At 37.7% G+C, this 12,688-nt stretch overlaps 1 protein-coding gene across 2 annotated transcripts; it reads left to right on the top strand.

Annotated features, from left to right (window-relative positions):
• Positions 1-5,994: 5,994 nt before the first annotated feature.
• Positions 5,995-12,256, top strand: LOC135749480 (uncharacterized). Of its 2 annotated transcripts, XM_065268071.1 has the most exons (4): positions 5,995-6,593; positions 7,182-7,682; positions 11,750-11,848; positions 11,993-12,256. In XM_065268071.1, the coding sequence occupies exons 1-4, from the start codon at positions 6,200-6,202 to the stop codon at positions 12,133-12,135; spliced, it is 1,137 nt and encodes a 378-aa protein (XP_065124143.1). In that variant the 5' UTR covers positions 5,995-6,199; the 3' UTR covers positions 12,136-12,256. The 2 variants fall into 2 exon arrangements, with proteins under 2 accessions (XP_065124143.1, XP_065124142.1); XM_065268070.2 differs by lacking the exons at positions 11,750-11,848; positions 11,993-12,256 and having other exon boundaries at positions 7,182-9,669.
• The last annotated feature ends 432 nt before the right edge of the window (positions 12,257-12,688 follow it).

Genomic DNA, 12,688 nt, shown 5'->3' with positions numbered 1-12,688 from the left:
AGATTTAGGTCGCCCCCAGGTGCTTCCATTAGATTCGCTTGTTTCCTAGCTCTGGATGCAGCGCCCTGGGCGGGACTAGCGGCTTGGCGCCCCCAGCATCGCGGACCCGGCTTCGCGCCGGCCGTTTGATGCGCACCCGGTGTGCGCTGTTCGTGTTTGCTACGCCCTTCGCCGCACCCGGAATTGTAGTGGGGGGTGGGCGCGGGCCGCAGTCAACCCCAGGGTCTCATTTTAGAGTTAGAAGCAGGGCCTGCACTGTAAGGCGGGCGCGGTCGGGAAACAGGAAGGGCCCTGCTTTTGAAACGCAGAAGCGTGTAATGGCAAGCACCTTGGTTTACAACATTGGCGCTTTCACTACTACTGTGGTGAAGCGCCATGGGTTTTCCATTAGAGATTGTTATACTTTGTCTAAGGGGCACCCCGGGAAGTATTAATACCCACCAGGCCTCAGTCTTTGTCTTAAGAATGAAACGTTGACACGTTTTTATGATAGGGCGGGTGGGCGGGTGTTTGGGTGGTTTGGCCATACGTGTCTTTGAAATGTTGCCCCTCTCTGGACATACCACTGCGTCGTGGTGTCGATTCGTCGACACCATGACGCAGCTCCTCGTTTCTTTCACAGGGAGCCGGCTTACGTGGCTGAGAGGCTGCGCGGCGGAGGACCCGACAAGCGACGGCTGCCGCCTGCGGACCCCTCGCCTGCCAGGACCCAGTGATGACGCCGAAGACGCCACCGCACGCCGTGAGTAGCTCCACTTTTAATAAGTCGTCGGCGTACGGGGGATGGGCATAGTTTCATAAGAAGCGTGGCCCGTTTTTAAGTATCCTAAAACTGCTTTGGCAGTCTAGCGGGAAGATTAGCCTTTTTTACACTCAGGTTTAGGCCGCCCCCAGGTGCTTCCATTAGATTCGCTTGTTTCCTAGCTCTGGATGCAGCGCCCTGGGCGGGACTAGCGGCTTGGCGCCCCCAGCATCACGGACCCGGCTTCGCACCGGCCGTTTGATGCGCACCCGGTGTGCGCTCTTCGTGTTTGCTACGCCCTTCTCCGCACCCGGAACTGTAGTGGGGGGTGGGCGCGGGCCACAGTCAACCCCAGGGTCTCATTTAAGTGTTAGAAGCAAGGATCTGAATGGAAACAGGAATGGCCTGCTTTTGAAACACAGAAGCATCCAAATAACCCAAGATCGAGCGATATCTTCAACAATCAAATCTAGGTAACTGAGTTATCCACTTTTAAAGAACATTACCCAGGTGATCTAAATGATCGATTTTGTTAATACCTTTTGGATTCATGTATCTTTAAAGTATGTGTTTACCTCTCTCTCCCCTAAGCTTCTTCATCTGGTTAAAAATAAAAGATAAGTCTGTTATTTTTTTTCCCATGTCACTTATTATTTCTGTCAGTGATAAAAACAAATGAATTATCTTAATATCACAAACATATTAAACAAAGGAATAACTTTTTAGCTAAGAAAATATTACACTTCCCTTTCTCGCCAGAATTTATCACCAGATATTAATAAATATGTAATTCCTAACATGGCCAAAGTCACTCTAGATATTATAATTGCATTACCTTTTTTTGTAGGTTTAAAGAAAGGATCTCCCTACTATGCTGTTTCTGTAAAGAGGAGTCAGAAACAATCTTATACTTATTTTTCAATTGCTCTTACAGTAAATTATTTTGGAACAAAGTGTTTTTCCTGGCAGTACCTACCTTAGAGGTACCAGTTGTCTGGACCTCGTTAATATTAAAGGCAGGGTAGCTGATTTGAAACATAAACATTTAAGTTTTGCTGGTTAAAAGTTTCCTTGCATCATAACAGCAATTGTTGCCTAAATGTATTTTGATAAATATACCATTATGACCACCTGCCTAATATTGTGTAGGTCCTGTTTTACAGTGCAGTACAATAATCACCATACCCCCATCTATCTGGCAAGCTAGTGATAAATTACACTAACATCAATTGGTCAGGAGTCAGTACTCAGGAGACTTTCTCTGTGGGTCATTTGTTACAGCTAAGGTTCTAGTAGAAGCAAGCAGCCTTTTCTTGTCCTTTATGAGTTTAAAGGGATACTTCACCGATTTAGCATTCAGCTTTGTATCTGTAGAAACCCGTCAGTATTACTGAATGACCATGTTTCCCTCCCTCATTTCCCCCTGAGAGGAGAGATATCTGCATTTTGGTTCTGCAAAAAAGTCCTCCGATGATGTAATATGACGATTTTTGCATCATCAGAGGACTTTTTTGCAGAACCAAAATGCAGATATCTCTCCTCTCAGGGGGAAATGATGGAGGGAAACATGGTCATTCAGTAATACTGCCGGGTTTCTACAGATACAAAGCTGAATGCTAAATCGGTGAAGTATCCCTTTAAGTAATACAATTTAATGTTACTACAAAAATTAGTTTTTCCAGTAAAAAATTAAAGTACAAAGTCTAATAGCTTAATTCAAAGTAAAAAGCTTCAGACTGTCAGACACTGGAAAAACAGCAGGGCTCCAGACTAACTTTTTTCACTAGAAGCACAGTGGCCCCCAACTGAAGATTTTAGGGGCGCAACCAAAAAATTTAGGGGCACACACCGTAAATCAACATGCTAATTAAATAATGACATTTCTACACATTTCCACTGTATTACTAATACATATGTTACCAACCAGAGCGGGCCACTAATGCCCCTCCGGACGGTCCACCTCGAGGAGGTCCCCAAAAGCACCCCAATGACCAAACACGAGAACAAGGAAGTACAATTAAAACAAACTTTATTTAAATTAATTAAAATCAAACTGGGATGGGGAAAGGGGGGATTGTAAAGAAAATAGCTCTGACGTGTTCCTTTTATTTCTGCAGGGGAGGAGAGGAGCCAAGGGAAAAAAGGACGGAGCTCCTTTGTCCTGAGGTAAGTATCACGACTTCCTAGGAGTTCTAATCCTTGTTTCTACTTTTTCCTTTTAGTTGAACACGTGGCGCCCTCCTCTGATCCTGGAGGCAGAAAAGAAACACAATTAATGGATGTAGAAATGCGAGACAACTACCTGCTCTGCTGTGGGGTCAACTCCGTGGCTCTATAGTTCACTGGGCATGCTGCTCTGGGCCAACAAGACAGCTTGGGTACGTATAGCTTTTAGCTCTGGCTCTAGTGTGGCTCTGCGGTTCACTGGGCGTTCGTACACAACAGTTAATTTGCGTTTTCACAACTTCTGTACTTCCTTTAATTTCACTATGATCTCTTCCACAGCACGTCAATACTGTACCCACACAATCTCCTTCGTTGCTTGGGCACACAGGTGGGGGAAGATAAATCCACGATGGTGATCACACTCCAGCAGCTTCACGACAACCTCTCAGTGATAAGCTTGACCTGGAAGCGGTATGAGCGACAGGGACACGGCACAACACTGCAAATACTTCAGGTGCACACACGTCAGTAATTCACAACCACCCACGGCAATCCACACTCTTTAGTGACAGAAAAAAAAGGCCCATACCTCTACACTGGGTCAAATACTTCACTGGGGAAAGACGTTATAGTCGCTGCCACAGGCGTTTTATGTAGTTAGCACGGGTCCCCACAATGACGTCACAGTCTTTGGGGAACACCTTCAAAAGAAATGCATAAATACAACCATATTCCTTTGTTCTCTGTCTTCAGGATTGCCTTCGCTGTATTCTTCTCCGAGGTATCTGCAAGACATCCCATCTGACGGTAACTCACTCTTTGTTCCTTTGTCTGTCTTTTACAGGTTAAATGCATAATTCTTTTCTAATACATGTTATAATAACTATTTCAATAAACAGTTAATACAATAGTGTGTGAATGTCTTTCTTAAAACATGCAACATGTAATTTATCATTGTGATAAAGTGAGGTATGTAACCTCAATACAAAGAACCAAACAATGGGTTTTGTTTACAAGATTTTATTTATTTTTTTCATTGTTATGTTTTACACATGTGTCAAATGGAAGGTGCACATTCCATTGTGATTAATGTTTGTCAGTCTTAGCCTCTTGTGCCTGTAAAAAAGAAAAGGTGAATAAAAATTTGAGAAAATAATGATTTGTTTGTTAATTGTGATTCTCTTTGTCTTAGACCACAGGGGTTGTTGAATGCTTTATTCTGATTGGATGAGAAGTGTTCCTTGGGTGTTGATTATTTTTCTGTTTACTGCACACCTGACTTGTCAAATGTCTTAAGAATATGCACCAGGGCAATGTTTGAACGACAGATGAAGTGTTGAGTGACTCAACCCTGATAGTATTTATATATGTAGATATATATGTATCTCTCTCAGGGTTTTTTCTCCTCCTAGGAGTTTTCCCCATGGACTAGCAAGGAGGGTTTTTCTCCTAGGGGTTTTTTCATCCCCTGGAGAGTCCGCCACCATTGGCTTAACTTAATACTTTACTGTGTATGTTACATTATTACTATGCTCGCTTTTCTATGCTTTTTCCTACATCTATTATTGTAAAGCTGCTTTGAAATAATTAAAAAATTGTGAAAAACCAGAAATTAAGCTCTGTTTTTGCATAGGCCTACTAAAGGGTTAATGGTGCCACATGGTGATCAAAAGTAAAAATGACAAATTTGACCTCTTACCAAAAGGAAAAAAACACCAACATTAAAAAATGCATGATAAAAAGGTGTCATAGCTCTGCAATCAAAAAATGTGGTTATAATGGAAGTCAATGGGGAAAAAACAGCCACTAACAAAAAATGAGGGAGAAAAATAAATTTAAACTGATGCTACACAAAAACTAAAAATGCTTTAAAGCCAATGTTTTTACCAATCTTGTAAGGCTGTGAAAAAGGTTAAAACAAAATCCAGGTTACAATCACTTTTTATATTAAAAATCGGTCATTTTGTGTGTATTTTTTCCCCAAATCAGTGACACCACTTATGAACTTGGAAATTAAAGAGTTAAAATCATGGAATTTTTGTGAAGATTTGGTAGTTTTGATCAGTAGTTGATTAACAAATTTATGATTTTTTTTTTTTTTTTAGAAAAAATATACATCTAATACATTTTTATAGCCGTTGAATTTACTATGAAAGGGTAGTAAAGTTGCCCACGGTATATATTGTTGAGTTTTTGAAAAATTTCAAAGCATTTTGTAAAAATATATGTAAATATAAGATTTGTCACCAAAAATCATTCAATTTGATAAAACTGAAAGAAAGTTATTGCCAAATTAAGAGTAAATAAAACCTTGCAGTGGATGAAAACATCCCCAACAACACATAAGGGTAAAATGACTTAAACTATATATTATACCGTATTAAATTAGTACTCACTTTTAATGTGAACATTGATCTTGTAATGAACACAAAGATGATATTCTGGCTGGAATTGATGACACATGCAGCTGTGACCAACTCTGCAACCTGGCTTTAAGAGCTTTTTCAAACAGTGTGGCGGTGTTATTTTCCCATGGCACACCAAACAAGAGGTCACGGCAGGCACAATAGTCTGCCACAGCACAGTGGTTGAGAAACACTGGCTTAAATCAATCATTACATAGAAAAGAGCTACATCAAACAGGGTTATGTGAATTTTGTGATGTAGCTGAGACTGTTGAGCATGTAATAGTGGAATGTAAGAAATATAATAGAGAAAGAGAGGAATTACTAAATAAAATGAGAAACTTGAGTAAAACCAAAGTCATTCTTTCAGTTTTGCTAACTTGTGAGTAGGACAATCCGTAGTACAAAGGGAATTGCTTAGTTATCTCAAAAACACAAGATTGGACGGTAGATTATTATTATTATTATTTAATTATTTATTATTATTTAGTAATACTGTACTCCTTTCTTTTAACGCTCCACACTCCAGTCCAGTTGGTGGCGGTAATACACCATAAGTTGGCTTGTCAATTAAACACTACAAGAAGAAGAAGAAGAAGAAGAAGAAGAAGAAAAAGAAGAAGAAGAAGAAGTGTTGAGCGTCTTCTACCTCCAGTACAGTAGGAGGCGCTCTGCAGCTCTTCAGTCCGCCGATAAACCCACCAAAGAAAGCAAGCGCTCCATCGCGTGTGTTTGTTTGTGTTGTTTTCTCTTCTGTGTTTCACTGAGTGTAAAGAGAGTCTTATCTCTGTGTATTTAAGTGTTAACAAGTTGATGTTGAGATGGATGTGAATCGTCAGTGTATGTGACTCTCGGGGGCTCCACAGAATGTCTGGATTCAGTGTGGATGAGCAGAGATCACAGCCACACACCGCAGTCAGTGCTGGACTCTAAACTCTCTGAAGAGAAATCCAGACACACACAGGACTCGGAGCTCAGTCTGACTTTACTCTGTTATACTGAGTCAAAACCCACAGACTCTCAGGACACCACAGTGTGTGACAGTAAACAGAGCTTACAGGAGGATCAAACCTCCACAGAGTCTCTGGATTCTGTCTGTAACGCTGGAGAACAACAACAGATCCTGAAGATGTGTTCAGTCAAACTCATCGACCCCAGGAACTTGATGATGGAGATTAAAACTGAACCCACAGAAATCAAAACTGAACCCACAGAAATCAAAACTGAACCCACAGAAGAGGAAGATCGCAGTGAGAAAGATGATGCTTTTATTTTGTCAGGTATGTCTCCTTAATGGTTGTATTTAAAAAATAAATGTCACTCAATCAGTAAATATTCATTTATTACATTTAATATTTTGTCAACAAGTTGTCTTTATTCTAATAAAATATTAACAAAATTTAGGGATGCACCGATACCACTTTTTTGGAATACGAGTACTTGCATTTCAGTACTTGCCGATACCGAGTACTTAATAAAAAACATGATTTAAATTTACAGGTAACAGCTTTAGTCATTTAATTTAACAAAAAAAACAAGGGACTAGTTTTCCAGTTTGTTGTAAACTCTGCATCTTTGGACAACACAAGAGGCATTAACCCCTTGCACGCTGCTCAAACAGACATTTCTCAGACCGTGGTATCGATCCCTGGTATCGGGGGGCTTTTAATGAGTACGAGTACTTTAGAAAATGTGGTATTGAGGCATAGCATCCCTAACAAAATTATTTAAAAAAATGTATGGACTATAATAACAGGACTGAAAGCTGATATATGTGTGAATATAGAAAAAGATACAGAATCTCAATTCATCCTTCTTTTTGTAAATAAGAGTGTAATGCTAATTTAATTATTTCATGTTTATTTCAGATGTGAAGAGTGAATCATGTTTGGGTGGAGAAATAACATCCTCGACTCTTTCCTGCATCACCGGTGGAGAGACATTGAGCTCACAGAGACATGAGAGCGTAAACACAGATCAGAAACTCTTCACTTGCACCAGATCTGAGATCAGCTTTACTACCTTACAAGATAAGAAACTTCATTCAGAAGAGCACGGAGAGAAGAAGAAGAAGCAGTTTCAATGTGAGCATTGTGGGAAGATTTCTGGCTCTTCCTTTAATCTAAAAGTTCACATGAGGACACACACTGGTGAAAAGCCTTTCTGCTGCACTGAATGTGGAAAATACTTCAGCACCAAAGAAAATCTTAATACTCATAAGAGAATTCACACAGGAGAAAAACCATACAAGTGTCCATACTGTGAGAAGAGATTTACCCATAACCAATGTCTTAAGACGCACGTGTTTATACACACCAATGAAAAACCATATCCGTGCAGTGAATGTGACAAAGCCTTTAGGGATTCAGGTTCGTTAAAATCACACCTTAATATTCATTTTAAAGAGAAATCCTATCAATGTTCACACTGTGATACACGTTTCTGTCATGAATATCAGCTGATAGTCCATGAGAGAGTTCACACTGGAGAAACATCTCATCACTGTAGTGTTTGTGGGAAGAGTTTTGATAATCATGAACATTTAGTGGCACACCAGAGAATTCATACATGTGAAAAACCTTACAAATGCTTTCAGTGTGACAAGAGGTTTACCCATTTAGGTAACTTAAAAGCCCATCAGAGAGTCCATACAGGAGAGAAACCTTATCATTGTAGTGTTTGTGGAAAGAGTTTTAGTCAGCAGTCACACTTCATAAAGCACCAGAGACGTCATACAGGTGAAAAACCATTTAAATGCTCTCAGTGTGACAGGATGTTTGCTCACTCAGATTACTTAAAAGTCCATCAGAGAGTTCATACTGGAGAGAAACCTTATCACTGTAGTGTTTGTGGAAAGAGTTTTAGTCAACCGTCAAACTTTCTAAAGCACCAGAAAATTCATACAAGTGAAAAGCCTTTGAAAATCATCACAGTGTAACAAGACATTTGCTCAGTCGGGTTAAAGGCCCATCAGAGAGTTCATACTGGAGAGCAACCTTACGTCTGCATTCCAGGATTTTTCTCTATATAGTGGACTTTATTGGACCTCAACAGTTCAACACAGATTCAAAGGGCTTTTAACGATCCCAACTGAGGAAATAAGGGTTTTATATAGCGAAATGATAACATAATACGCAAAGTGAAATAGTGCTGAAATGTCTTACAAAAGTAAAAAAACAACAGTACTATACATATAAAAATATATTACTTAATAACTATTGTAGTCAATACTTCTCTGAAAAACTCCCACTGGTAAATTGAAACTACATAAATGTATATTATGTGTAGTCTTTTACTTAATTTGCTTTTGTTTTAACATTTTAATGATTATCTAATCAAATAACAAAATATGTTTTGCAGTAATGATAAAAGAGAATTGATTTCAGATTTTTTTCATTTGAATATGTTAACGTAGCCGACAGCTGCATATGGTTCGCTTTCTCTCATTATTAACTTAAAATATGGATAAATTATGGATAACATAACCGGCTGAATATAAACCAATGCAAATCTGTGGTATAATCATGACATGGCATCTCTTGGGCAAATTCATTTACTTACAATGATATGAAGCAAAATACGCAAACTCTGAAAAACTATTGGTATGCATTTTTTGCATACCAATAAATCGGTAAATACCAATAATAAATCGATAAATCGGTTTATTATAAAACGGGCAGTTCTGGTTCTTCATTCTGATTGGTTGAAACGCGTTCTAAGCCGTGATAAAATACACCGGTAACCTCACGGTTCAGACCACATTACATAAGTATCACTGCGCCCCTGTTGCTGCGTATTGATTTATGAAAATAAACACCACAGTCTTTAATCATATTTTTAATTTGTCTACAATTGCACAATTATGGCGATATCCAGATAAATGTCAATAAATATTGTTGAGTCATCTCGTCGATAAAGAGAAAACGTTGTCTGATGAGTTTCTAACTCAAGTTCATACGTCCGCTATTATCCACTGGGTGGCGATCTTACCCAACTTAAACACTGACGCATTCACACTCAACACGTGTAAGTTTTGATGGCTTTGAATCTGATCTCTTACACAAGTTCTTCACAAAAATGTAATTTTCGCCGCTTTTAGCTAAAAAATCTGACAGGTGATAAGAGAACAAATGAAGGTAGGATGAAACGTTTTTTTGTTTCTTTTTGTTTGAAAGCGGATGCTCTGTTCTTTCATTTTATATTTTATGTTTATTTAAAGAAGATAATTTTTCTGAAAGGCATTAAACTAAAACGCTGACGGGGAAAGAGTTCAGCATGCTTCCAAGCATATTTGATCATCACTTCAACAGTTGCACAATATAAATGTTAATGTATAAATTAAATTAGATGAAATGTTGATTTATAAAATAAACAACACAGTCTTAAATCATATTTTCATTGTGTCTTTGCTGCATCTGTGTTGGTTGGGAACTGCGCTCTGTTTTAGTCACACTTGATTCTGAGGAACTACTTTGTTTGGCGGAAGAGTAATATTTGTACTAATATAATTACAACTTTTTTGGGTTTTATTTTATATAATCCCGCTAACTTATGCATATGAAGTAACCGTTTTATAAACGCAATAAACCCCTTGAAGCAGTGGGGTTACAGTGCATTTTATAACAGCTAAGGGGGTTTTAGCTAACAACGCCCCTTAGCTGTTATAAAATGCACTGGTAACCCACTGCTTCTTGGGGTTTATTGCTTTACTTATGTAAGTATGTTCTATACAATGTTAACTACAGATTGGCTGCCAAACCTCATTAGCCAATTAATTTGGTTTGCTGTTCTGCGCATGCGTAGCCGCCAATGAAGTACAGTAGAGTGATATAAGTCTAGTTTTTAAACCAAAAATATCAAATTTATGTGATAAAACAAGCAAAAAAATCTGCCAATGGGTTAAGCAAAAAATCTTGAAAAACAGTAAATTCAAGGCAGATTTTATTGCTTGTTTTATGCACAAAATCACTTCAATTTGATTCATTTTTTGCAGTGTACAGTTTAGGAAATAAATCATTTCGACCAGCAAAGGCCCATGCATTTGTGCTCTAGTCCCAGGCCTTTGTGTTAAAATTTTCAGATTTATTCTGGATGCATTGATTTTTTTTACAAATAAAAATAATTTTTTTGCATTTCCCCTTCATTTTCAATTGGGGTCATTTTTACCCCCAAGGAACTATTTAAGTATCATTTATTTTACGCCTCTTTAGAACGATTCAAATGAGGCCATTCAAAACTGAATTTAGGCCAGTTTTGTTTATGAATCTTGACAGACAATCTTGAAAAGTCAAAAAATCTTATTTCACTGAGATGAATGGAACCATGTTTTTTAACTAAAGAAAATGCATTGGTGGTGGTAAGATTGACCCCAAGGGTCTTATAAGATGCTTTTTCTTGATGAGCAAAATGACCTAAGAAAATAAGTCTAGTTTTTAAATAAAAATTATACAATTTAAGTGAATTAGTGCTTAAAACAAGCAAAAATATCTGCCAATGGGGTAAGAAAAAAGATTTCTTTTTTCTTAAACACTTAATTCAAGCTTAATTTTCTCACCCCATTGGCAGATATTTTTGCTTGTTTTAACCCTACTCCCTTGTTTCCTTGTTAGTCATCCAACATTTCTTCTCCTGCCTTCCCTCATTACCCTTCTTAGTTCTTATACTATTTAAATGCAGCTGTCAGGAATTGATGCGGTGTGTTTTACATGAGAAAGATTATGTTGTGTGAAAATGACAATAATGTTGTAGATAAAAACAGGACTCATGATAATACAATGGCTATGGTTCTAGCTACGATTATAATCATATATCCTGACACCACCTGTGCACACACACTGACAAACACTCAAAACTACCTTAATTTATATTAAAAGGTGTTTCTACTTAAGCCATGGCGCCCTCAGGTGGTGCAATAAAAAACTGCATTTTGGCGCCAACATTCACTAATACATTGCAGCAATTTAATGTTTTTTACATTGTTAAGTGCTTGGAGAAAAAAGTGCTTTATAAATAAAATGTAATGTTTCCATTTTAATGCAGTGACACATTTGGCCTGAAGCCAAGTTTTCTTGTGACCTTTTTTGTGTTAATATTGAATACACACAGTTTGCGTTCAAGAGGAATATTTTCTTCGATTAACTGACCAATCATAATAAAAAATCCTTTCAAAATGTTTGAAGCTCACCCATACACAGCAGTACTTCTTCTTTGCACTTTGTACAGCTCAGGGTTTTTGGGATTGAACCTATTTAATTTTACAGGGATAATGTATGTCCTAAAAAGCCATTTAGTTTGCACCTTGTATTAATGCAAAATAGATTTTACAAATAGACATGATTCTTTTCTTTCTTATTTTAAAAGATTTTCCCATGCTACTAAAGTGTTATCTTTTGATCCATTTAAAAACAATTAAATCTCTGCAGCTTTCTGTTGACAGGAGAGCTTTTAAACAGTCTCATCGTCCTGCTGCATTGTAGGAGGATTTCTCAACTCGATATCAAACTTCACTGTGGGCTTTGTATTTCCAATCCTAGAGGTAAGACTTCCTCAGGGAACATGAACATATACAGTATATTTACATTTGTATAGTAGGACTATGAGATTATTTCATTTATCTATTCACTCACTTTCATATTAACCTGTAAATGAGTTGTAAGAATATTGTGCAATGTTTTTACAGATGTCAGCTGGTGCTTTCTGTTACCTGCTGTTCTGTGGTGTGATGGCATGGAGCTCTGTGTCTACTTCATTGTCCCTGAAACAAAGAAAAAAAACTTTTGTCGAGATCAGTCAGATTGGAAAAGAGCCCCTGACTATTACTGACCAACTCAGTCTTAAAATGATGAATGGCTATGGAAGTGTTGATGATCTGGAGAAGTAGTGTTGATATTGTACGCTGTGATCTGCTGATCAGAGTGCCATGAAAATCTAAGATTTCTTTGGCTTTCAAATATGTCATGTTATTCAACTGTTTAAAATAGTTTAACTTTTTTATATTTTTATAAAATCTTTATAAAATCTTATTTAAAGCTGTTGAGTGTCATTGTTTTCTATGTTAATACTTCTCTTAACATGCAAAGACAAGTAAGAAATAAATTAATTTCCCTAACACAAGCCTTATATGACAGCATTCACTTAACCAATGGCCTGAACTTGAGGCTGGATTATCTGACACGTGACACTGCAGCAGCATAGGCGGGTCCAGGCCCCAATTGGCTAAAATACGTTTTTTTTATATATATATATAAATTATATTCCACAACAAAATTAGGTTCTTATACATTTTAAACGTTTCTTGTAAGATAATGTGTAAAACAATTGTTAATCTGGTAATAATATGTATTTATCAAAACGTGGCGCTCAGTAACGTAACTTT

The sequence above is a fragment of the Paramisgurnus dabryanus genome, chromosome 16 (assembly GCF_030506205.2).
Source record: "Paramisgurnus dabryanus chromosome 16, PD_genome_1.1, whole genome shotgun sequence".
NCBI lineage: Eukaryota > Metazoa > Chordata > Actinopteri > Cypriniformes > Cobitidae > Paramisgurnus > Paramisgurnus dabryanus.
This window is presented reverse-complemented; position numbering and strand designations above follow the sequence as displayed.